Source organism: Syngnathus leptorhynchus, chromosome 16 (genome assembly GCF_054491065.1).
Source record: "Syngnathus leptorhynchus isolate UIUO chromosome 16, UIUO_Slep, whole genome shotgun sequence".
NCBI classification, from domain to species: domain Eukaryota; kingdom Metazoa; phylum Chordata; class Actinopteri; order Syngnathiformes; family Syngnathidae; genus Syngnathus; species Syngnathus leptorhynchus.
In genome coordinates, this window is record NC_141210.1 from 2,669,661 (window position 1) to 2,693,942 (window position 24,282).

General features: G+C 46.0%; 3 protein-coding genes across 4 annotated transcripts in view; 2 read left to right on the plus strand and 1 right to left on the minus strand.

Annotated features, from left to right (window-relative positions):
• LOC147044030 (RNA binding protein fox-1 homolog 3-like) overlaps positions 1-896 on the minus strand; it is a 154,816-nt gene extending 153,920 nt beyond the window's left edge. The window contains exon 1 of the mRNA XM_085934328.1: positions 539-896. The gene's annotated coding sequence lies outside the window, so the exon portion shown is untranslated. The remainder of the gene's footprint in view (positions 1-538) is intronic.
• Positions 897-15,740: 14,844 nt separating this feature from the next.
• Positions 15,741-18,468, plus strand: LOC147044031 (ectonucleotide pyrophosphatase/phosphodiesterase family member 7-like). Its single transcript, XM_085934054.1, has 6 exons — positions 15,741-16,291; positions 16,361-16,506; positions 16,613-17,242; positions 17,613-17,850; positions 18,104-18,230; positions 18,319-18,468. The coding sequence occupies exons 1-6, from the start codon at positions 16,054-16,056 to the stop codon at positions 18,368-18,370; spliced, it is 1,431 nt and encodes a 476-aa protein (XP_085790180.1). The 5' UTR covers positions 15,741-16,053; the 3' UTR covers positions 18,371-18,468.
• A 613-nt stretch (positions 18,469-19,081) lies between these two features.
• On the plus strand, positions 19,082-24,098 carry cbx2 (chromobox homolog 2 (Drosophila Pc class)). Of its 2 annotated transcripts, none has more exons than XM_085934055.1 (5): positions 19,082-19,463; positions 19,564-19,607; positions 21,266-21,331; positions 21,396-21,465; positions 21,535-24,098. In XM_085934055.1, exons 1-5 carry the CDS (start codon positions 19,392-19,394, stop codon positions 22,678-22,680), a joined length of 1,398 nt encoding a protein of 465 aa, XP_085790181.1. In that variant the 5' UTR covers positions 19,082-19,391; the 3' UTR covers positions 22,681-24,098. The 2 variants fall into 2 exon arrangements, with proteins under 2 accessions (XP_085790181.1, XP_085790182.1); XM_085934056.1 differs by having other exon boundaries at positions 21,538-24,098.
• Positions 24,099-24,282: the final 184 nt, after the last annotated feature.

The following is a 24,282-nucleotide window of genomic DNA, read 5'->3' on the forward strand; positions in this document are numbered from 1 at the left end:
GGCGCAATCACAACAGACGGCGGCATCTCATCGCGACGACATCCCATTCCGACGGTGTTCCGTCTGGACGGGAGCGATCCCGCCGTGCATATTAGTTCCGAGAGAACACGTTTGGCCCCGATGGAGGCGGCGACGAACAAAACATTCCCACCCCCGCACACACCGAGTCTCATATTTGTGATTGGCATGCACAACAAGATTCACAATCAACTTCTGTGCTCCCACAGTGGACTGAAACGGATTCACATTGGACCAGAACATCTCAAAGTGGATTGAAATGCCCATAAAAAATAAAAAATAAATGAAAAATTGAATGTTGTCTGGTGGCACAGAAGGTTCCCAGAGTCGCCAAAAACATTCTAAAGCCAGATAAAAATGTTTTCTCAAAGGAAAGGTCCTAAAGTGGACTGAAATGCCCAACATATGCATAACAATGTTCCAAATGAGCGAAAAGAAAAATCACAATGCCCCTATAGTTGGACTTTTAAGAATATAGTCATCCATATATTAAGATATCAAATTCCATAATGAAACTCACCTTTGAAAGGTGACGACGATGCCGAATGTGGCGCACAACAGGAAGACTCCGAGACATCGGAGGTGTGACTTTATACTCCTTCCATCATTTTTTTTAATCGACTGGAACTAGAAGATTGATTTACACCATAATGGCGAAGCGTCTCCGTTCCTGCAACATACAGAGAAGTTGTATCTTCCCTGCGACGGCTTGCGTGCGTCTTGCTCAACGTGCAGACGGCACTAGTACGGCATCGTCGGGCTGGAAATGAAGTCCCAAAACCAGTCGACAACAATAACTTGAAAAGTCCGGTTTGAAAGTTGCAAAGTACAGACTAGCAGGGGAGGCTTTGGTTGTGGCTGCTTGCTCATCCGGGGAACCTGTGCGCTCAGGTGAGCAGCTTGAGGGCTGAACCAATCACAGAGCAAGATGAAACTGAGAATTTATTACTTGTAATATATGTTTCAATTATGTTTTTTTTTCTTCTGTTTTTAATGTTTTAATCTTGAAAATCTTCACTTTACCACAACAATAATATATCACTACATTGTAACCTATAAAATGTCTCCAAACACTACTTTACATTTGAACCAAAACTACGTTTTTTATTCATAAAAAAGTGTCGTACACACAGACGTATAAGGGTGACTAAATGAGAGCAAATGCGTGCAGATGCGCCGTAACGACAAGTAATGCGATGCATCGTGTCCTGACCTCCATTAGGAGGCGCTGCGTGTGGACCAGCCAATCGATGGGAGCCGAGAGAGAGAGAGAGAGAGAGAGAGAGAGAGAGAGAGAGAGAGAGAGAGAGAGAGAGAGAGAGAGAGAGAGAGAGAGAGAGAGAGAGAGAGAGAGAGAGAGAGAGAGAGAGAGAGAGAGAGAGAGAGAGAGAGAGAAATCTAAATGCTAATGGCTTCCTTCCAGAGCCTCAACAACCTGAACACTCAGCTGGCTGGCCGGCATCCATTTCAACTTAACACAACATTTTATACTCTACGATGAGGACTAGGAACCGGAATAATCCTGTGTAATAAAACTATTTATTGTTGGTTTTTTTATTGCTTAATAAAGTAAAATGACTTTAATAAGGTCTAGCAGACCCATAACAGAGAGGGAACATGAATAAAGTAGTTTAGTAGACCAAGATGCTGACAAAGTGGAATGGAATCTTCCCAAAGTGGACTAGAATGCTCTCAATGTGATGTTCACAAGTGGTCTAGAACATTTCCATGGTGGATCAAATTGCTTCTAAAGTGGAGCAAAATGACCTCCAGGTGGACTCTCCCAATTAGACTTGTTAGGGCTAAATTGGCTCAAAATGTACTTAAAGTGGACCACGACGTTCCAAAAGTGAAGCAAAATGTTCTCGCAGTGGACCAGAATCCCATCGTAGTGGACTATGATGTTCTCAAAGCAGACCAGAATGTTCCGGCTTAGCGTTTCCACGGCAACAGCGATGCAAAGGCAAAGGTCGCACCAGGCAGGAGAATCAATAAAAAGTCTGCCAAGAAGGTGAAGAAGGTCGCAAAGAAAGATTTTATGCAAAGCAGCTGGAACGTCCATTGTTCAGTTGTCCGCCACTTTGCCGCTTGGCTGCCGAGTCGACTCGGCGGCGTTATGAGCTGCCACGTTCGCTGAATGAATAAAGATGATTCATCAATAACACACTCGGCGACCGCTGCTTCGGCAAACTTTGATTGACTCGCGCCAGCAAATTCCGACATCGCCGGTACATACTTGAAATCGAGACAATGCGCTCTACACGAACACAAGCACCACTTAATGATGTCTGCATCTGGAAATTTGATCATAGAGGCCAACAAGTCAACAAAAATGGACAAAAAATGTGGACTAGAACGTGCCAAAGTGGGACAAATGTTCTCTGAGCGAAGCAGAATGTCTAATAAGCGGATATGAGCATTCCCAAAGCACCAAAAAATTCCAAAAGAAGATCACAATGTTCTCAAAGTGGATTTGAATGATCCCAAAGTGAAATGTTCAAAGTGGACGAAAATTTTTAAAAGTAGATCAGGAGTTCATAAAGTGAACCAAAATACTGCAAAATGGAACAAAACGCTGTCACAGTAAACCTGAATGTACTACATCAACTGATTCAATTTCATGTCCTCAATCGAATAAATTGCTTCTAACATGGGTCGGAAAGTGTACAAAATCATTCCATAGTGGACCAGAATCTTCCAACGTAGACTGGAATGTCCCGAAAGGCGCCAAACTCTTTCCATAAGTGGATTGAAATGTTCCCAAAGCGCACAAAAAGGTTCCAAAGTGAACTGAAATATCCTGAACGTAAACCGGAATCTTCCCAAAGAAATGTCCAAAGAGTGGACTCGTGTCCCTAAAGTGAAGTGAAATGTTTTGAAAATGGAGTGGAATGTCCTAAAAGTTGATGAAGGACTTCCTTCAAGTTGTAAAAATGTGTGTGGTAAGCTGCAGCAGCTATTAATTAGCACAAATATTAGCTGGTGAAAAGGCTCAACGTAATGAGAGACCATAAAATCGAAAGTCATTTGACTAAAATGACATAAAAAGTCAAATTACGAGGGGGGGAATCGTTGAAAATGGTGGAATTTCCACTTTTATTGAGAAGGTGAAATGAAACGCATCGACACTTTCAAGCAGTTCACCGGGATGCCAGAAAAATAACCATCAGCTTATTTTAGGACCCAGAAAGAACCGAACGTCGTTGTTCGATTGACTTCTTGATTTTGGATTAACTTGTGATTTTTTTTGTTTTGCACTGTGGATATTCAAAAAGTCAAAACTGGAAACAGACTTCCGTGCAGGTGGCCGGCGCGTTAGCGTCAGGCCCGTCCAATCATTCTTTGGGATCAAACAAAGGACTTTCCAAGGAGACTGAAATGCCCCCATTGATTGGTCGCCCCGCTTTGAAGCCCGCCACCCCCCGCCCCAACACACATACGCGCCACCCGATCGATAGCGGCGAGATAAGCAGCCGTCGTGATGACGGCATGCTCTCACCTGAGCGGCTCGCTCAGGCCCAAGCCGTCGATGAAGAGACAGGGGGACGGCCAAAATGATTGACGGGCAAATATCCCCTAAGCGGAGAACAATGTCCCTAAAATGGAGGAGAATTTTCAAAAAAAAGGAACGAATATGACTTAGAAGTGGATTTGAATTTAAACTTCTCAAAATGTCCTCTAATTGGACCAGAATGTTCCTGCAATGGTTCGGCGACTGACTGAATTTCCGCTCTGTCTTTTTTTTTGCCTGCAAAGTGCAAAAGTAAGAAATATAGTAAGTGTTGCGAGAGGAAATGAGTGTCCTCGCCTCTTCAATTACTTCCCGTGTGAGGTGTAATGGCCGACAATGAGATAGGCCGCTCGGTCGTTCGCTTCACATCTCAGTCGTCTTCATAGAATTTTTTTTCTATTTAGTGAAAGCGAGCCGTCTTCGTGGACGTGTTAAATGGAGCAAAAAAAAAAAAAAAAAAGGAAAATAAAGTTAAGCGGGCAGCGGCGCTGATCTAATAGGGAGACGAAAGCGCTCGCTCCGTTTTATTGGCGAGCTAAAAGCGGCAGACAGGCTAAGGTGCTAATGGACTTTGGGGACAAAATGGTGCGGCAAATGAGGCACAAATGTGAGCCATTCTGCGCTAACCGATAGTTTGAAGCTAAAAGCGCCCGGCTCTTTCAATCGACTTCAAACGTCTGAATGATTATTTCAAAGACAGACAAAAGTATGCATCAGATCAGCAAGCATACTAGATTCAGGCTAACATCCTCAAGCTAACTTAAAACATCATCTACTAGCTATCATCTATAATCTTCAGGCTAAGAACTTCCTGCTAACAATGTCGCTCTTTAAAGCCTGGTACACATAGATTTTTCAAACTTTCTGAAAACTTTTTTAATCTGTTACAAGATAAAAATGGGTATTGATCTGTTTTGGTCATACTTTTTGTCTTTATGTGTGTACCGGGCTTAACGTAATCTTCAGTCTAATGTAAACTTGTAGTAAACATTGACTTCTCTCTGATATTGAGCTACCATCACCTTCAATCTCAAAATCTGTAAACTAACAAAATTCTCAGTGAATATCTTGGATCCAAAGCCTTCCGACTCCAGCCAACACTTTCCTTCAGAAGACCCACGAGAGCATTTTCTCCTTCATGAACTGAGTGGTTATCGACGAGCTCCGCCATTAAACATTTAGCAGCCGCGCTAGCTCGCGGGGGAAAAAAAACAAAAAATAATGTGAAGCCGACACCGCGATTGACCTTGCGGAGGTCGTATGGAAGGAACGCGGCGGCTGTAATTGAGCCAGAGGGGACGGCGGCAACGGCTCGGCCTGGCCTCCTAAGCCAACGTATTGATGATCAGCGCCGGTTACCCGCCGCCGCCCGATCGATCGCGGCCGACGAGTAACCGGGGCTCGCTTCTGCGCTGACATGAAAAAAAACACCCGGCGAGAAACCATCGACTTTCCTCCAATTACGGCGCACCATGGTCAACAAACACGAGGACAAGTCGACATGTTTGATTCATGAAACTTGAGTCGGTGTTGCCAATGTCGTTTGCTTGCTTTGCTAACTGATCCTGCTATTGCACCACGAGCTACTAGAATCGTGGTTCTACATACTTGTGCTCCAAGAACCGACTAAAAAGATATTTTGCTGCCAGAGTACAACCAAAATGACCAACATTCAAATAGAGTAGCGTCGAGGAAGTCTTATTTGTAAAAAGTATTTTCACGATTCAGCATTTGAGAATTTGTGAAGGATTTTTTAGTCATCCATTATTTGCAAAATAATTACCTATTTGGTGTTTCTGTGCTCAGGCCAAAGCCAAAATAGTCAAATCAATCAATTTAAATTCTGTGAAATTTTCAAAAATATCATGTAAAATTATTTTTATTAAAAGTAATTTCAAAATTAAAATATTTTAAAATATTACAATTTATTCACTTACTAATTTATTATCGGTTTTTAGATTATTTTAGAACATTTAAATGATCAAAACATTCAAATACTTGGAAATGAAAGATAGACTGCAAACATTAACAATTTAAAAAGTGCAGAATTCAAATAAATGAATGAATATATCACTGAATATATTTTATAAACACAATAAAACCCTGCCCACGCAAAAACATTGCCCGAGTCTCCTTCCATAACACTCTTGCGCTCCCAGAACAACCAAAACAAAACCTGAAAACGACTCGTGAGTGTCCTCATGTCCATCCCAACTGTTTACTTTCATCCAAACATGACATCACACGGTCACTCAAAGCGCACCTTCATCTTCAACCGCATCTCAGGAAACCACACTAGAAATGTGACTTTCCAAAACAAAAAGGACCAAAGAACCGAGCTCGTGTTTGTAAACAACTTCCACTTCAACATTCAGCCAAGTGTGACAGAGACAACTTGGCAACAACCGCATCTTCTACTGCAGCGCGTGCGCGCGTGTACTTACAGTTGATGCTCGGCACTCGTCAGCACTTCTTCTTCTGTCCTGTCCACGTCGCTCCAGCAAGACAAAAAGTCCTCTTCGGACCGCACGGTGTGAGGAGCAAGGGGACAAAAAGGAAAAAAAGAGGATGAGGATGAGAAGATGCTCTGGTGGAAGGCGAGAGAGAGAGAGAGAGAGAGAGAGAGAGAGAGAGAGAGAAAGAGAGAGAGATGATGAGGGAGGAAGAGGAGAGCGAGCGCTGTTCTGCGATTGGTCAGTCAATGGCGTTGTAGAGGTAGAGGGGACGTCTGTCTTGGACAAGTCATTCCTTCATATACCAGTCAGATAGTGACTGCATAAATGGAGCCACGCGAGGAGCTCGCATTCCGATGCTCCTTTCGCGACCGGGGAGAGAGAGAGAGAGAGAGAGAGAGAGAGAGAGAGAGAGAGAGAGAGAGAGAGAGAGAGAGAGAGAGAGACAGAGACAGAGACAGAGACAGAGACAGAGACAGAGACAGAGACAGAGACAGAGAGACAGAGAGAGAGAGAGAGGGGGCGGAATAGAGCTATAGACTGTATGAGAAGAAAAAACAGAGATTGAAAGTAAAAGGACTTAGAGCGAGAAAAATTTCAATTCAAAATGGCAGAGTTGCTGTGTCTTTTCAGGTCACAAGCTGAATATTCACAATTTCTCCAAGTACCGATTCAGAAAAATAGAATGAATTACAATCATAAATGACTTGCCATTTGTTATTTCCACAATTGCGGCACAGAAATGATGGTCAGCTAAGTCCAAATTGCCGCCCCAAAAATGTCCTGAGAGGAAGTGAACAGACTTGCTGCGTGGAGTGTGTGAAGACTCTGCAGACAACACCCAGTGTCATAGTTTCCCCTCATTAAGGTCCTGCCCGCTCAACACACACACACACAGAAACACACACACACACACACACACAGTGGCAGGAATCCCATCTTCGTCCTCTTCACTCTAGCAAATTCAATTAAAAAGAGAAATTGGCAATTAGATGAGTGTTATGATGGTGTAACAATCATCTCATCGCTCATTCATTGGCTCGCTTTGCCCTCGGGGCAGGGGGGGGGGTGTTCTTCAAACTCGCGGGGGGGGCATGTTGGTCATGACATTGGTCATCAAGTCATGTGACACACGTTAAATATGACAAACACTTCCCCTCTTGATTGAATGAAGTCGATGCCATTTGGTTAATAAAGTGTTGGGCGGGGGACGGGCCTAAGCCAAGAGCGACACATGTCGTCTGACGAGAGGGCCGAGGGTCACGTTGTCCTCGGAACGCTTGTCAATCGTTGACTGTATTTACACCTGCGTTGTGCTAGGGGGCGCTAGAGTGAAGAAGGCATCAATAAAATGTAAACCTGTGCTATTGCAGTGATGATGTCATCAATGTGGGGTCCTTAAAGTATGACCTCATCGAGCACTGTGAGGATACGGTATAATGTCCTCGATTGCCACATCCACACACACACGCGCGCACACACTCGCACACACACACACACACACACACACACACACACACTAACACACACACACACTCGTTTAGCACTTTTGCAGGCAGATGTCCCCCAGAGGGCCGACATCACTTCTTGTTGCCATGACGGGAGGACACGAGGGGCCCACAACTCAAAAAGTGGCAGTTTGGCAAAAGTATTGGGACACCTAAAAGGGGAAGAAAATGGGGAGTCGGTTCGTCAAGAGGACAAAGAAACCAACCGGATGTGAAAAAGTGAGGTTGTGGGCACACAGGGAGTGAAAATGGAGCACTTGACCAAATGTTTTGGGACAGAAGCATGTTCATGATTTTTCATCTTTGGCAGAATTCTCACTCACGCCGTGTCTTCCTCCTCATCACCTCAGCAGCACTTTCTCCTCATCTTCACCGGCCGCATTTCAAAGTGTCTCCATACTTTTCTTACATTCCACGTCAGCCAAGTGTGTTTTTTTTTGTTGTCATCATGAGCCTTTTTTTTCCACATAATTGATTTGCACATTGACTTTGGTGCGAGCGTTGAGTGGCTTGAAAGCGTCCTAGTGGGCCATCAGGTGTGATTTCCCACTTCAGACATCTTTTTGGGGGGGGAGGAGAATGGCCTCAAATTGGCGAGCATGGCAGCTGGCGGCTCAGCTCCACTCCTCAACTGCCCAAAAGTGAACAAAATGGAGGCACTCGTTCCCACAGACAAAGGTATTGGGACACACAGGAAGCGACCATGTGGAGTTTGGCCGGAAGAAATGTGGGGAGTAGGTAAAGTTATTGGGACAAAAGTATTGAGACAGACTGATCGGTGGAGTACATGCTGAAGATCTACAATACGACGATCACATCCGATTTGTCGGCGTTCGGGAATCGGAAGCCACCGGTCGAAGAAGTCGCGGTCTAAAGCGGCAGCCGGTGTAAATGAGCGAAAGGTCTCCCTGTGTGTGTTTTCTTTTAATCATCCGGCACGTTCATTATGCTGCAAAGCGTTCAACATTCTTTTGATATTCAAACATTTGGAAGCGACGGCGCGTCGCCACGGCAACGCCGCCGCCAAAGCGCGGAGCCTTGACATCGCACCGAGCAAAGAAGGCGCCGCGACACATGAAAAGCAGCTTTTGTTGCTTCTGCTTCTCGGAACGACTTCAATTATTGCCGCTTTTCGCACGAAGCCACTCGGGTGCAAAGTCGCACCAACTATTGATTATGGAAGCGTTGAGTCATTTGTTGCAATTGCGTGGACCGCCTTTTGGTTGATCGCACGTGGCCTTCGACTGTTTTGGTTTTTCCTCATTGTTTATCTCAGGCCAAAATGAATGGAACATTTTTCAAATAAAATTTGACTTCTCGCACTGCCAGATGTGTTTTGGTTTCCATCTTGACAAGACCCACAAAAAAAGTCTCGCAGGTTATCACAAAACAGACGTAGAAATTCAGCCACGATGGTTTGAAGCGGCCGTTTCAGGCTCGTTTTGTCCATCTTTTGAAAGTTCAGCCCCCAAATCGATCCCCCTTTGGCGACATGACATTTGGTAGATATCACTCTCATGAGCAGACCCACAGAAAACATTCTGGTCAAAGAGACCCCAGAGGTCTGCCCTTCTGGTTTAAAGAGGATTTTTTTTCCTCCTTACTCAGGTGTCCTTCAAATATTTGGTCTGTTTGCTGAAAAAAATATTTGTGCATTTTTCATTTTTCTTTCTGTTTTGTTTATTGCGCCAGTGCGAGCGAGGCATCAAAACATTTTGCTCTTCTTTTTTTTTTTCAACCCAACCACAAATGGACCATAAAAAGATTTAGTGCTGGGTTCAATTAGATTTCTAATCCATTTTTAGGCTTCTTTCAGCTCATAACAAACCCTGAGCGCCACCGTTCCGCCATTTCGCACGCGTTACCCGCCAGTGAATTATTGATTAGGCTACGACGGACCCTAAAAAAACGACCCGCACGCCTGGCACATGTAAAAGATGCACGAGAGTGTTTGGGGGCATTTGGATGGCAAGTGTGGGGGGGGGGAGGCGCCGCAAAGACCATCAATCACTGTCGAGGGAGCGCAAAACCTCCACGCGGGAGCCGCTGTCAACGTCGGACGCCAGAAAAATGGACCCCGCAACCGGTGTGTAAATATAAATGGAGATGTAGACATACATGCGGTCGCTCCGTTTTAACGTTTGTTGCCTGTTTTTCCACTCGCTGATGACGTTTCCCAATGCTCCTTACCAAGGAGAAGAAGAGTGGCAGCGCGGGGAGGGCAACGAGACGACAGCCAGGAAGAGAAAGCTCTCATTATTTTTCTCTAATTGCCCACAAGTGACCCTTGTGATGCAGCCCTCGGCAAGCAGGTACGCCGCCTCATTACGCGGAAGCCTCCTCTTCCTTCTCGCCCATCCTTGGCTCTCCTTCCTCCTCTTCCCACGGGAACGCCATGAAAAGGCCATGAAAGGCCTCGGCTGACAGCGGCCGGCCAGACCGCAGCAATTAACCGATGCTTCCCGGGCTGCCGCTCGCCAGACGGCCGCGCCAAATGCAGAACTTCGCCAAGGTTCAGACAGAATTGAAGCGATTGTTTAAAAAAATAAAATGTGCTTTGTTTGGATGTGTTGTTGCTCTGTGTTAACAGTCACGTTTTAGAAAACGTTTTTGATTTGTACTGATAAATATTAAAAGCTACGTTTCAAAAGAGGCGTTCCACAAGGCTCCACCTTTGGACCGCTGTTATTCACCGGTTAACCTCCCGCCATGCAGTGAGGCGTGACGCTTTGAAATGGAGTGCGATATTTCGATTGAACAGATGCACGCAAATGTGAAAGACGATGCGTTTAAAGGTTTCTCTCACCATATTGAGTGATGATATAACAAACATGGAGGATGAAGAGTCAGCAGCCCGCAAGAGCCGTGGGGCCACTCAGCTTCACACTTTGTTACTTGGGCAACCTTTCACAGTTGGGAGACTGTGAACCCCTGGAGAGGAGCGGCCGATCGGCTCACTTTCTCACGTCGCAGACTTCCCGGCCGAGTGACTTCGTCTTTATCGTTGTCCTCGGCTCCCTCAGCGAGCGCACTTGTGACATTCAGGCTTTATTCTGCTGAAATCAAGGATGTGACCTTGAACGCATTATTTGCACATGAAAAAAAGTGCCAAATCTTAAATCCTCATCTTTTTTGATTCTTTTTCAAAAAGTAAGTGTTTTGCTCACTATGACTTCCGCTAATGATGATTTGATTCAAAGTCACGCACGTTTGCAAAAGAATTCAAATTCCTGCCGGTGCTTAAAAAAGCATTCGGCGCCGCAGGACACGTTTGCCCTCGGACACCGGTCTTTGTGTCCACATTTTTCCGAGCTGCACATTTGAGGAATTAGACCGAACCCCAGAGAGGCACCGCGTTTCCCCATGCCAATATTGACCTCAAGGGGGCGCAGCGGGATGCCTGGGAGTCAGAGGAGAATATTTGATATGTGTCCTTTGTCTTCAAAGTCACACAAATCCCAGCGTGACTCAAGGAGTTCTTTGGTCATGCTCTCTCCTGTTATCTGGACGGATTACGGGGACATTGTTAAAGCAAAACCAAACATTTTAGGACATTATTAAGACCAGCTGAGATATTTGGGCGACATGATTAAGACAATTTAAGACTTCTTAGAAGATAACGAAGGTCATTTTAGGACACCATTCAGGCCAATCAAGAGTTTGGAGAACAATATTAGAGCCAATTGGAACTTTTTTACGACATTGAATCTCTGAGGTTTTGAAAGCCATTCAAGATTTCCGGACGAAAAATGTCCAAAAGTGCACAGTTTTCCACTTTGGCCGCTATTTGCCCGCTACAAAGTTGACAAGTCTCAGGCGCAACGACATATAAAAAGTGTAACTATGGAAACAGTAACCGGGATGTTGGTAAGATCATGACTGCCGTGAGCTCAAGGTAGGCCAAGTTTACGTGGACAAACTGGATGGAAAATCAGACGCGCATGCACACACACATTTGCAGCATGCTGACCTTGACTGTGCCTACCCGGCGCTCGCTCGACAAAACATGGAAATATTCGCCTATTTATTCAGAGTAATTACAATTTTTTCTCGACCTTCACGGAGATGTTTCAATCGTAATTATTCTGGAAATGAAACATTTGTGTGAGAGGCTTCCTTCGTGTAAGATTTATTTATTAATTATTTATTTTTAAAATAATCATTTGGCGATTAAAGCTTCCCCGGGATTTGTATGAAGCGAGCGCTAACGCTTTCAGGCTGCAATTTTCAATCCATTCAAACCAGTCGGACGCTAATTAAAGACAAATTGACTTGGCTTGCGGCTTAGCCAACAAAAACAATACTCATCATTTCCTCAAGGGGGCGTTTTGAATGTGGGTTTTAAGACAAGGTGAGGCTTTCAAGACTTTGTCAAGGTTTTCAACGCCCACATTTATTGTTTAGCAAGATTGTAAAGAGGACGCTACTGACCTTGAGTGAGGCCGCGGGTGCCGAGGAGGGATAGAGACAGTTCGGAGGAGGTCCGTGGGGGGCGCGGCAATGTGCCGGGCGGCCACCCGGGGGCGATGACCCCGACAGCGTGCTGGAGGTGAGGCAAAGTCGCCATTAATATGGAGCAGCTGACTCTGGAGGAACCCAGAAAAACACAGAGGTGTGGTCAGGGTGTCGCCAAAGCCTAATTTGGTACCATGATTCTTGTTTGAAATCCAAATTCAGAACCTTATTGGAGACCCTAACCCATGTTTTAAACAGGAATCTAAAAAGCTCCATTTGAAACTATTGCCTCAAACGTTATCTTGAGTCCCCCCCCCTCATCCGACCCCCCAGGACCCGGGGGACTGCTTGACTTCCTGTATCGAGCACAAACATATTGATCACCTCCTCTGTCCTCACCGTCCTTTTAAGAAGAACCCAAATTAAGGTTTCAAGCCCAGCTTTACCTTTCAAATGACGGCTTCATTCAAACAAGGGTTACACTTTTGGTTGGTACACTTCAGAACATTGTGGTCTCCCCATTCTTGTCATTTGGTTTACGCTAACGTCATCCAAACCGAAGCAAAGTCTCGCGAAGACGGCGCTCCGGCATGGACCGTGCGGCTACGTTGCGATGTCATGGACAATAAGCGAGGCAGCCGCACTTCATAATAAGCATGGACGGCGCCTGCTTATGGCACATTGATTTCCGATAGGTGCACTGATAGAGAGGCGCGGGGTAATTACGCTGTGCAAGCAGAGGTCGTCCTGGACAAATATCATCAGCGTCAGATTAGAATGAAAGGCCGTGTCGGGGGTTGGAGGGGGGGGGGGGGGGGGCTGCCTTTAGATGAAGATGAGGAAGATGAGGAGCTCTCAATGTCACCACCTTGCTCAGGCATGTGATAACCTGACATAACCAAAGACCATCCAAAAAAAAAGGAAGGGCAAAGGTGTTGAGATATAACAATAGAAGCTCATTCAAATTAGCTGGAAGAATGCCAATTTTATGTCCATTCCAAAGGTAAGGAATCTCACCAAGGTGAACTCGAATATTCCCAAGAGGAGCAGGATGACCTGAGATGGGACCAGAATGTTAGAAAAAGTGGACTCCAACTGAATCACAATGTCCCTAAGAGGACTAAAACACACTTAAGCAGAGCACAAGATTCCAAAGTGGATTGGAATGAGCTCAGAGTTAACTAGAATGCACCCAAAGTGGACCAGAACACTCTTAAGTGGAGCAAAATGTTCTAAAGGAGACCACCACTGGCAGAGCTAGATGGGGGGGTTGCGGGGGCACTGCCCCCCCCTGAAATATGCCTGGCCAGAAAACTGACTCATGCATGTGGACTCCAGTGTTGGAATGTGGACCGGGCAGCGGGAGTCGAGTGCTACCCGGGGCGGCAGCTCATTAAACTCGCACTGGCCACCCTAAATGAGCCGCCTCCACACTCCATTTAGTATAATGGCTGCAAATGAGGTAAATAGACCCCCCCCGCGCCCCCCGCCCCAGAACCCTTCCCACACTGCTCAGTATTTGTTACTCATCCAAGGCCCGTTATCACTCGCCGCTTAATTTCCCAACAAAGGCGGAAAAGGTGTTTCCATGGAGAGGGAAACCGTGAGTCCCAGCTCTCTTCATTTTATCGCAATTAGCAAACTCCGGGAGGGAGGAGGGGGAGGGCGGCGTTTCGGCTGATTGCTTTCACATGAGGATCGAAATGAAAACGTCCGAACGTTAAAGACTGAAGCACCTGAAAGTTTCCAAACCAGTTGACACGTCACAATATTGCTTTCCCTCCTTTAGGATCAAGCAGGGGCAAATCCTCCTCGCTTCCTTCTCATCTTCCTCCTCCAACCTCATCACTTGCATCAGATTTTGTCAGAATCAATAGGGGGAGTCAGTTGGAGGCCCAAAAAAGGCGGGAAGCCAAAGGGGAAAGCAGGACGAGATTCGGGAGGTGGCACAAAGCAGGAGGCGGTGGATGATGTTGACATGGAAAAGAAGAGGAAGATCTCCGAGAGAAGAGGAGGACGAGGAGGAGGAGGAGAGTGAGTCAGCAGCAAGAGGAGGCGGGAGGCTATTATTAGGGCCACGCGCCTGACGCCCTGCTGTTATTAATACCAGTCAACATCCAAGCTGACACACCGCAGCTTTAAAAACAAACAAAAACAGACAAACTGAGCAACAGAACGGGAGGCAGGAATTTCTACTATTCTTTTTTTTTTTTCAATTAGTCACGTGTAAGGATCATGCTATGACACAGGCATGATGAGATGAAAGTCTCCAACTTCTCTCTTTTCATTCCAAAGGGACAAAAAAAAGCAGGTGTTTATTAACATTCTTTTCAGGAGGCAGGGTTTGCCTTGGACCGCCGTTTGCATCAATGGCCGTTTCCCGGCCACAAAGCGTAATAAGAGAGACGAGCAAAGAAGCTGGAAAAAGTGCCGTTGTTTGTCATTGTGCCGCTGACGGGAGCTCCGCAGGCGAGCTATTATCTCAAGTGAAGCAGCCCGTGCACGGTGCACTTCACGAGCAGCTTTCAACGCTCTTCAAGACAAGCGAAATGTCAGCGCAGAGCCACAAAAAAAAAAAAAAAGGCAAATGGTAATGAATTGTCAGAGGAGGAGAAGATCAGAGAAGCCAAATGAATTTCATATCACACCTAAAGACCCAACGTTTAATTAACAATGGCCTGGAAAAAAAAAATAACGCCCGTCGCGCGTCTTTCTCAAGTAAATGAAATCAATCAATTAGCTGAGCCCCACGGCGCCGAGAGAGAAGGGAACATGGACAGACAGGCTAAAAAAAAAAGCGAGCAAGAGTGACCGCCATGGCCGAAGGGCCCACGCGCTCTGGAAGCCGTCCCCGAGCGGACCTCCTCGACCGCACTGCCGGCGCCTACTCACGCCCTCAACCTCTGCTGCGCCTCCGCGCTCGCTAGTGCTCCCGCGCGCGCTCGCCAACGCCAATGAAGTCGTGCGGACGACACGCAACACGAAAAGCCGTTATAGTATAGTTTGTTTGGACACATTATTAAAACGAGGGGGAGCCAAAAAGCGGGCAATATCATTTTCTAATTTGCTAATGAACCACAAAAGTTTTGGAATAAAAGTTTGATGATGGGCTTGCTGGTTCTGTTTTTTTCAAATGTTCTCGCAGGGTACCAGCAGAGGGCGCTTGAGGCAAACCCCAGGCGGGTGCTTTCTGCGAGTTCAGATCAAGTTTACTCTGGCCACTCCAGTTGAGTACTTGAAGTTCTCAAGGCGGAGAAGTGAGAGTCAGCAGTCCACCCTCGAGGAAAAAAAAAAAAAAAAAGGGAGTCTTGCTGAGTGCGTGCGTCCGAGGCGAGTTGGTAAGCGAGCGTTCATAGGAGCGCGCCGGGATGAATATGAATGAGGCAAATGAAAGCTGATGAATGTTTGCCCTTATCTCCATAAAGATTAGACAATTCCCTTGAAGCAGCCAAGGACGCGCACAATAAAAGGACACTTTTTCAACAGCTCATAACATCACATCGCCACGAGATGATGGATCATGTCGCGGCCCCTTCACACGCCCCTTAAGGTTTTTTTCCCTTTTTTTTTTTTAATCTCTCATACCCATTGTCCCATCCTGGCAAATGATCTTTTAACAAGAACCACTGGACAAGGTACACATTAGACTTATTGAAATTAATTCCGATATTAAGTTCTCACGGCTACTTCCCGCTGGCCTGTCGGGATAGCCAGATGAATCGTGTTTGGCCACTCAAGGTGAATAGTACGGTTTCATCAGGATAGGGCTCCACGTGGAGCTAGTTCTGTCATGAGAGCATGAAGGCTTTCAAATTAAGACTTTCAGGATGCGAGTTTCAAAACACTTTCAAAGTGGGGATTTGAGTGAGGTTTCAAAGAAGTCTTAAGTTTCAAAGTATTGTTTAGGGTTTCAAGCTACAAGATAAAGACTGCACACGTCAGTGGAGATTAACGGCCTTCAACGAGCGAGACTCAAGAGGCCGTGAAACTCAGCATAGAAAATGTGATAAAGGCTACTGATAAGATAAAGCCACAAACTTTGTCCGCAAACAGAAGGTCTGACACTGTGCAAAAGTCGGCCCGAGCCGCAACAGCACAAACTTGAAGCATGCTGTGGACAGCCGCCGTGTGGCTCCTGTGGGGGGCCTCATGTAGCCAGGGGGCCCCAGCCGGACCCCCCGGGCAGAAGGTCCTGCTTGTGTCCTTCGACGGCTTCCGCTGGGATTACGATCGCGACGTAGACACGCCAAACTTGGACCGGATGGCCCGCGACGGCATTAAGGCCGAATATGTGACACCGCCGTATCTCACCATCACCAGCCCGACGCACTTCACGCTCCTCACCGGTAAGCCGCCGCGAAACCAAACACATAGGCCACCATGAAACCCTAATGCGGGATTTTCCCGGCGGCCAGGTCGCTATATCGAAAACCACGGTGTGATCCACAACATGTGGTTCAACACCAGCAGCACGGAGAAGAAGCCATACTATCAGACGCAGTTTGTCAACGAGTGGTGGGACAACGGCACGCTGCCCATCTGGATCACGGCGCAGAACCAGGTCCGTTTCATCCGCTAAATTGTTTTGGCAAGACCAGAGCTGGGACGCAGCTGGAAAACTTCTGCTGTGGCTTCGGGTGGCCAAACTTGTCTGCGTGCTTTGGCAGGGCCTCAAGTCGGGTTCTCTTCACTTCCCTGGCACGGCATCCAGCTACCGAGGCCAGACGGCCATGGTGCGCGAGGTCGAACCGCTCCTCTACAACTACAAGAATGAGACAGCTTGGCGCCAGAATGCTGACAAGGTGATGGGCTGGTTCCGTGACCAAGATCTGGACTTTGTGTCGCTGTACTTCGGCGAGCCGGACGGCACCGGTCACCGCTATGGCCCGGACTCGCCTCAGCGACAGGACATGGTGCGGCAGGTGGACCGGACCGTGGGCTACATCCGGCAATCGGCGAAGAACCGCGGACTGGACCATGTCTTGAACATCATCATCACCTCCGACCACGGCATGACCACCGTGTACCGGAACGGACTGGTGGAGGAAATCACGCTTTCCAAGATTCCGGGGTTCTCCTTCCGGGATGTGTCCTTCCACCTGGTGGACTTTGGGCCTTCGGGGATGCTGCTGCCCAAACCGGGTAAGCTGGAGAAGGTGTACCAGGCCCTGAAGGGGGCGCATCCTCACCTCCACGTCTACAAGAAGGAGGAGATGCCCGAACGACTCCATTTCGCCAACAACGACCGAATCCTCCCCATCATTCTGCTGGCCGATGCGGGTTATGTCATCAATGGGGTATGTACAAAAATATCACAAACATCTTTCACATAAGCATCGACATCATTTTACGACCACTCACAGATGTACTTTGCGATACAAGTACACACCGGGCACAGATAGTAGGACAGTTCTGATAAGATGTGACGAGATCAACAAAGATACGATGCAAACCTAATGTTGAGTTTCAACCGTTTATGTTTTGAAAATGTGAGTGCTCAGTCTACAAGCGTTGACCTATCCAGTAGCTCCCTCTGCTGGCAAGGATTGAGCACTACATAAACACTGTCCCTTAGTGCCACCGTTTGGGAATTTAACAGATGGAGAGCATCTAATTTTTGTTGTATCGTTTCACACATTGATGTTTACGATGTTTTTGGGCGCTCAGTACTTCCCGGTGCAGTTCAACAAGGGCGAGCACGGCTTCGACAACCACGAGATGGACATGAAGGCTTTCTTCAGGGCGGCGGGGCCGGCATTCCGCAAGGGCCTAAAAGTGGGCCCCTTCGAGACAGTCCACATCTACCCGCTCATGTGCCACATTTTGGGTATCCGACCCGAGGTCAACGACGGCCACCTGGATGCCACCAAGGACATGCTCCTCCACCACGCTGGCCAGCACATAGGTCAGAGGCCAAACGCCGTCATCGCTACACACCCGGTTTGCTTTGCATTGCGCTTCGAGGGTTTTAAACACAATTTGGGGTTTCAAATGAGTATTTAAAAGGCGAGGGTAACGATTTCAAACAAGGGTTGGGGTTTTTAAATAGGGTTTCAAGGTGTGGTTAAAGTTTCAAAGCTATTTTGTAAAATACATTGAAACAATAAAACAATCGCTGAACTGTTTATAATTTCATTTTTAATCATCTGTTTTTTTAGAAGGTGGCAAACGTGTGAACGTGGTTGGGAAGGCGTTCACCGGTTTGGCTGCGATGGCTGGATTTCTTCTTGTCGTTTTTGTCTCGGTTGTGGCACACAGAATGCTCATTGACAGACGACGCAAAAGGTGCAAAGGAAAATATTGAGGTCTACGGTTTGTTTTATTTTTAAAAGTTGTAGAAAATGAGTCAATGACTTTTTTTTGTTTGTTTCAGATCTGAAGAACTGACCAATCCTGCAGAAATGACTCAACAAACTTCATTTTGAGAAAAAACGTAATTAATTCAGTATTTTGTTGTATATGTGTGAGTGTATATATGTGCTGAACGAATGAGTAATTTAATAAATTAATCATAAATAATTTACTAAAGGAAAGTGAAACCTTTTGTTGCGCCGCTCTCTGCTGCTTCAGTTCGCCCGCCTCTCGAGCCATCTGCTAGCAGCAAGCTAAAGTAATAGCGTGGTGCTTCCGGTAGACATTTTCAAAATAAATAAGAATGCCAATGAATTGAAATTTGGGATTTCAAGCAAGTGTCAGGAATTTCAAGCCAAACAGTTTCCAGAAAAGGTAAGTTTTGAAAGCCGGGTTTCAAATGAGGTCTAGGCTTTTGAGGATACGGTTAGGGTTTCAACAAAATAGGTTTAGTTTAAAAGTATGGTTTCAAGCAATATTTAGGTATTCAAAGTAGGGTTTAAAGAGATCGGTGGGGTTTTAAGAGTTAGGGTTTCCAAAATGCTATTAAACGTGGGTATAAATTTTAACTGAAGTATAAAAAGGAAACTTAATTCATTTTCTGAACCGCTTTGTCCCCACGGAGGTCACGGGCGTCCTGGAGCCTATCCCAGCCGTCATCGGGCAGTAGGCGGGGGACACCCTGAACCGGGTGCCAGCCAATAGGAGGGCACACAGAGACAAACAACCATTTGCACTCACACCTAGGGACAATTCAGAGTCTTCAATCGGCCTACCAAGCATGTTTTTGGCATGTGGGAGGAAACCGGAGTGCCCGGAGAAAACCCACGAGGACACGGGGAGAACATAAAAATCCACACAGGGAGGGCCGGAGGTGGAATCGAACCCACACCCTGATTACTGTGAGGCGGACGTGCTACCCAGTGCTCCACCGAGCCAGTTCATGATACGTCAGGAAAAGCTTTTACTGTGAAGTGCGCCATAGCAGTTTCCTGTGGTTGGGCGTTTTATTTCGGCAGCGGCTTTTTGTTTCCTGCGTCGGTCTCAGCAGTGCTACTTTTGCAGGGATTGTTATTGTGATCGTGCGGGTCCACCATGGAGGAGCTGAGCGCCGTCGGCGAGCAGGTTTTCGACGCCGAATGCATCCTCAACAAAAGACTGCGAAAGGTTAGCCAAGGCGCAAAAGGCTTCCTAAAATCGAATTCTGTTGATTTTGTCTTCACTTGGGCTCTGCGCTCAGAATCTCTTGGCACTTCTTTGTGTGCAGGGAAAGTTGGAGTTTCTGGTCAAGTGGCGAGGGTGGTCGTCCAAGTAAGTCAGGAAGACCCAAAACAATAGACAGGAAAACAAAAACCTTCACATCTCGGCCATTATTTCCCCTTTATAAGATACTTGTGCGTTTTTCGTCTTGGACGCTTGTTCTGCTTTTTGCCCACTTGCGTCTTTTGTTCGCCTGTCAATCATCAGGTTTGCCATTACTCAATATTTTTGTTTAATTCCGTTTAAAACACGCACAGGGGATATAAAAAGTGAAGCAATTGTCTGTCATTTTATTCCAAAATATTCATTTTTGTCTTTTTTTTTATCATGAACTATAAAGCGCGTGTTTACATTTAATTCATCAGGTTGAACAAGCTACTGTACAGTGGATGTTTTGTTTCTACTTTGGTTAAGCACGCTGATGTTTATAAATGTAAAGTGTAATAAACTACCTACATTGATGGCATTAACGCCAAACTTTTTTTTTTTAAATGGATTTAGTTCCTATTACAGTTGAACTACTCTTCTCCCAAATTAAAACGTTTCTAAGTGGAATAAAACAAGACAAAATTTACTTCTACTTGAAAAAAAAGATATTTTCCTCCAGTAGCTATATTAATCATATTATATAATTCATCACGCTACTGTAAAATCGCCTTGAATCAAGTTACTTGTTTCATTCCACGTCACATTTTTAACCGTTATTACTGTGTAATGAAACATTTTTTTTTTTTACCACAACAACTATCACAGGAATGTCATTTTTTTGAATGTATAAACTAAGTCTGCATTTAAAAAGAAATTACATTTTGCCTTTAATCAAGCTCCTGGTTTTATTCTATTTCAATAACACACTGAAAAATTATGTTTGTTTTCTTAAATTAATACGTTTTTTTATAACACACAAGCTATTTTTTTTTATTATTTTATTTTTATTATTATTTACTATTGGGATTTTTATTTCTCATGGGTTTTTTTTTTTTGGGCCATTTGCGTTGCTCTCCGCCTTTTTTGGGTGCAAACTGCTGCCTGCCTGCCTTCTGTTAGGCCCACACGTCCTTTGTGTGTGTGTGCGTGGAAAGGGTGGGGGGTGGGCTGACTGCTGGTCTGGGGGTCTTTTTCTCTCTCTTCAACAGGCCTCTACCACATGTTGTACTTGTTTGTGTGCGACATCCATTTTCTGGCAATTTAAAAAAAGTCACAATAGGATGGATTCAACTTTGCAAAATGACCGCTGGCTTTAAAAAACAAGCCCACCTGACTCACAGATTTGGGGGGGGGGTTTCTTTGCATTTCAGCCTCTTTGACACGAGCCTTCCAAGGCAGGTTTTTCTCCATCTGCTCACTGTGCTGTGTGTAAGGTAGCGATGCGTGATCGGGGGTGTTGAAGTTGACTTGAGAATCTCACAAGCCCCCTTCAACCCACCCCACCCCCCAATTCTGCATTGGAGCCTTTCACACACAACAACAAGAGGAAATGGTGGAAAATTCCGGCGGTGTCAAAGAGGCTTGTCATGTGTCTTTATTGTTATTTATTCTGGTTTGATAAACACTAACTTTTTTTTTATTTGATACTGTTTCGCAAAGTTCCTTAGAGTAACCCAACCGCTCTAGTTAATCCTCGTCATGTTTTCCTAAATTTTATTGAGTGGATTAAAATTTTCGCACAAAGCTGTTGTAAATCCGACATTAACTGGTGTTTGTTGCAGACACAACAGCTGGGAGCCCCAAGAGAACATTCTTGATCCCAGACTTTTGGCGGCCTTCAACAAAAAGTAAGTTTCTTCGGTTCGTGGAGAATCGGGAGGATGGTTACATGTTGACATTTGTGTATCACAGGGAACAAGAGAAGGAGATTCTCATACGGAATCGTGGTAAAAGGCCGAGGGGACGACCGCGAAAAATTCCCGTAGGTTCAACATAAATGACTTTTCTTGGTGGTGTTGAGCCACATTTGAAATGTTTTGCTGTTTCTCAGAAGAATGTTCCGGAGGCCGGAAAGTCCAACAGCTCTTCCTCGGGTTCCTCATCCTCATCGTCCGATTCCTCGTCTTCGTGCTCCTCCTCATCCTCCTCCTCCTCGGACGACGAGGACGAGGAACAGCGAACGCGCGCCGGGATCCCGACCCGAGAGCTCCACCCCAATCCCGTCCCCCAGAAGAAAGCGCAAATCGTGGTAGCCAAGCAGGAACCGCCCAAAAAACGCGGTCGCAAATCCCTGAGCAAAGGCCTTCGGAAAAGCCTCAAGAAGGATTCCGAGCTTCCTGGCGCCATCAAGAAGCCGGTTCACCTGGCCAGCTTCGCCTTCATGGGCTTCAACCGGGGTTCCCCGGCCCACGGGGGGACCTCCAGAAACTCCTTGAGCTCACCTGGATCCGGCAGATCGATCCCACCTTCTCCCGTCCCGCTGATGAAATCCAGCCCGGGCAGGAGCGTCACAGAAGGGAAAGTGCCCACCCCGAGGCTGGATCCGTTCAAACCCAGAGGGGTGGAGTCCTTCACCTTGAACGCGTCCAAACATCACGTACCAGGATCGCCCCAGCGTAGCACCAACTCCCCCAGTCTCCAAAAGGCTCACGTGCTCCAGAGAATTAGCAATGCCAAAGCCATGGCGGCCCAAGCGGCAAAGAACATCAGCACCAATCAGCCTCTCAACCTTCTCAACCAAGTCACGCAAGGCAACAAATCACCAGGTTCTGGCCCAGGTTCCGCTTTGAGAACCAGCCCACACCCTGCCCGCAAAAGCAACCAAAACCCGGAGTACAAAACCCCGCAGAGTCCCTCTTCCCCGGGAGGAACCCGCAAGTCTGACTTGACAGAGATCCAGACCTACAGGGGGAAGCTGGACAAAAATGAGCTCCATAAATCGGAGAACCACCTGGAAAGAGCGGCCTCCAAAGACGGCAAGATGAGCACGGGCGAGGACGAAAGCAGCTCCGACTCCGACCGGGACTCATCGGATGCCGGCCGGGAGCGCCTGGCTGCGGTCCACAACCAAGACTGGAAGCCCACCCGCAGTCTGATAGAACACGTGTTTGTCACGGACGTCACCGCTAACCTGGTCACCGTCACGGTAAAGGAGTCGCCCACCAGCGTGGGATTCTTCAGCATCCGTAACTACTGACTGGACCGCAAACACCTGACCCTTGCATCATGATTGTTGTAATTTATTGACTTTTTTTTTTTATATTACAAAAGTGTTTTTCATCAGAATCCACAGTAGTCCAGTTCAAAATCCAAGAACCAAGGCTATCAAAAGCCATAACCACAGAAAGTTGCCTTGAAACCACTGGAAGGTTGGAAATGTCTCACTCGGAGCTTACAGGGTCCCACCTCCAAACTACCAAAAACATTTTTCGATTTGACCACTAGCAGCATTATGCATCGGAAATATCTCGCTCCGCATTTACAGGGTCACACCTTAAAAGGTTTCCAGCCAAATAATAAGAAAAAAAAAACCCACTTAGATCAAATTTGATTATCTTCAGTCTGGATAACAGTGGATAAACAATAGCTCACACCAAATTTTGAGGACCAACGTTTGTGGATGTTCTGAGCGACCGCGTCGCTTTGTTTTTGGTTGCTCTCAATCAATAGTTGACGTTGTGGAATTATTTAGTAAGACGCCATCTAGAGTGTATTTTTATATTAGCTACCTCGGTTTTAACTAATTGCTGCATACAATTTTTCATTCCAGGGTGAACTCGCCTTTTTGTTTTCCGTTGGTTGTCAGTTGATTAGGGCAAGGTGAAGCATGCTGAGAGACAGACAGCGTGTCTGTCCTTTCTCTGATAACACTTATTCAGCAGAAATTGCAGCAGCCAGGTCCCGGCCCCCGGGGGAGGAGGTGGAGGGGGGGGGGTCGGTTTGGAGCCGGCGGACAATAAAGCACCAGATGTCTCTGGAGCCACTTGGGTTGTTTCTCTTTGTTTTGTGGCAGCTGCTGACGTCTCTTTGGGATTTCTTTTTTTTTTTTTTCTTGGTGTGACGTAAGAGCAAACAATGCGAGGTCGCCCCAAGAGAGGTTCTGGCGGCCAGCGCGCGTTTTCACTCAAGTCTTCACACTAATCCGGCAATCGAGCACAAAACAGGGCAAGATGATTCCGACCAGTCCGGACATGATTGAACGGACAAATACAGAAAGTTCATCTCAGAGTTGCGGCAAACAATGGTGCCCATCTAAAAAAATATTTTATTTTTTTTGTTATTTCGAACATGCTAGAGAAAAGTTTTATGTGCATTTAGAGCAACTAAACAAATGTGAATTTCAAAGGAGAATCAGGGCCACACTTTTTTTCAGATAAAATTTAACTTGATTCTTGCGCATTAAAAACACATTCTAATAATGTTTCAAACTTTTTGGGATACAATTTGATTTGAATCTTTAAACAACAAGTGGCCTTAATAGTCCTTTGTAAGGTATGACTTCTTCTCATTTAGGAAAACGTATTTATTGGAGGCCGGTCTTTAATACTTGTATTGTTCAATAAAAGCTGTAGCCTCGTTGCCAATATTCACTTCCGCTCGACTACTTTGACTCATCCATTTTCCACCTAAACCAATCTTTGGACTACAAAATCATATTTGAAAATATTTAAGGAAATGAAAGTTAGCCTAAATCTTGAGATAGCATCTGTTGTGAATTAGCCTGATTAACTCATTTAACATAACTTAAAAATGAAACACCAGCACACTGTGATGTGTTTTTTTTTTACCCATTTCCCTT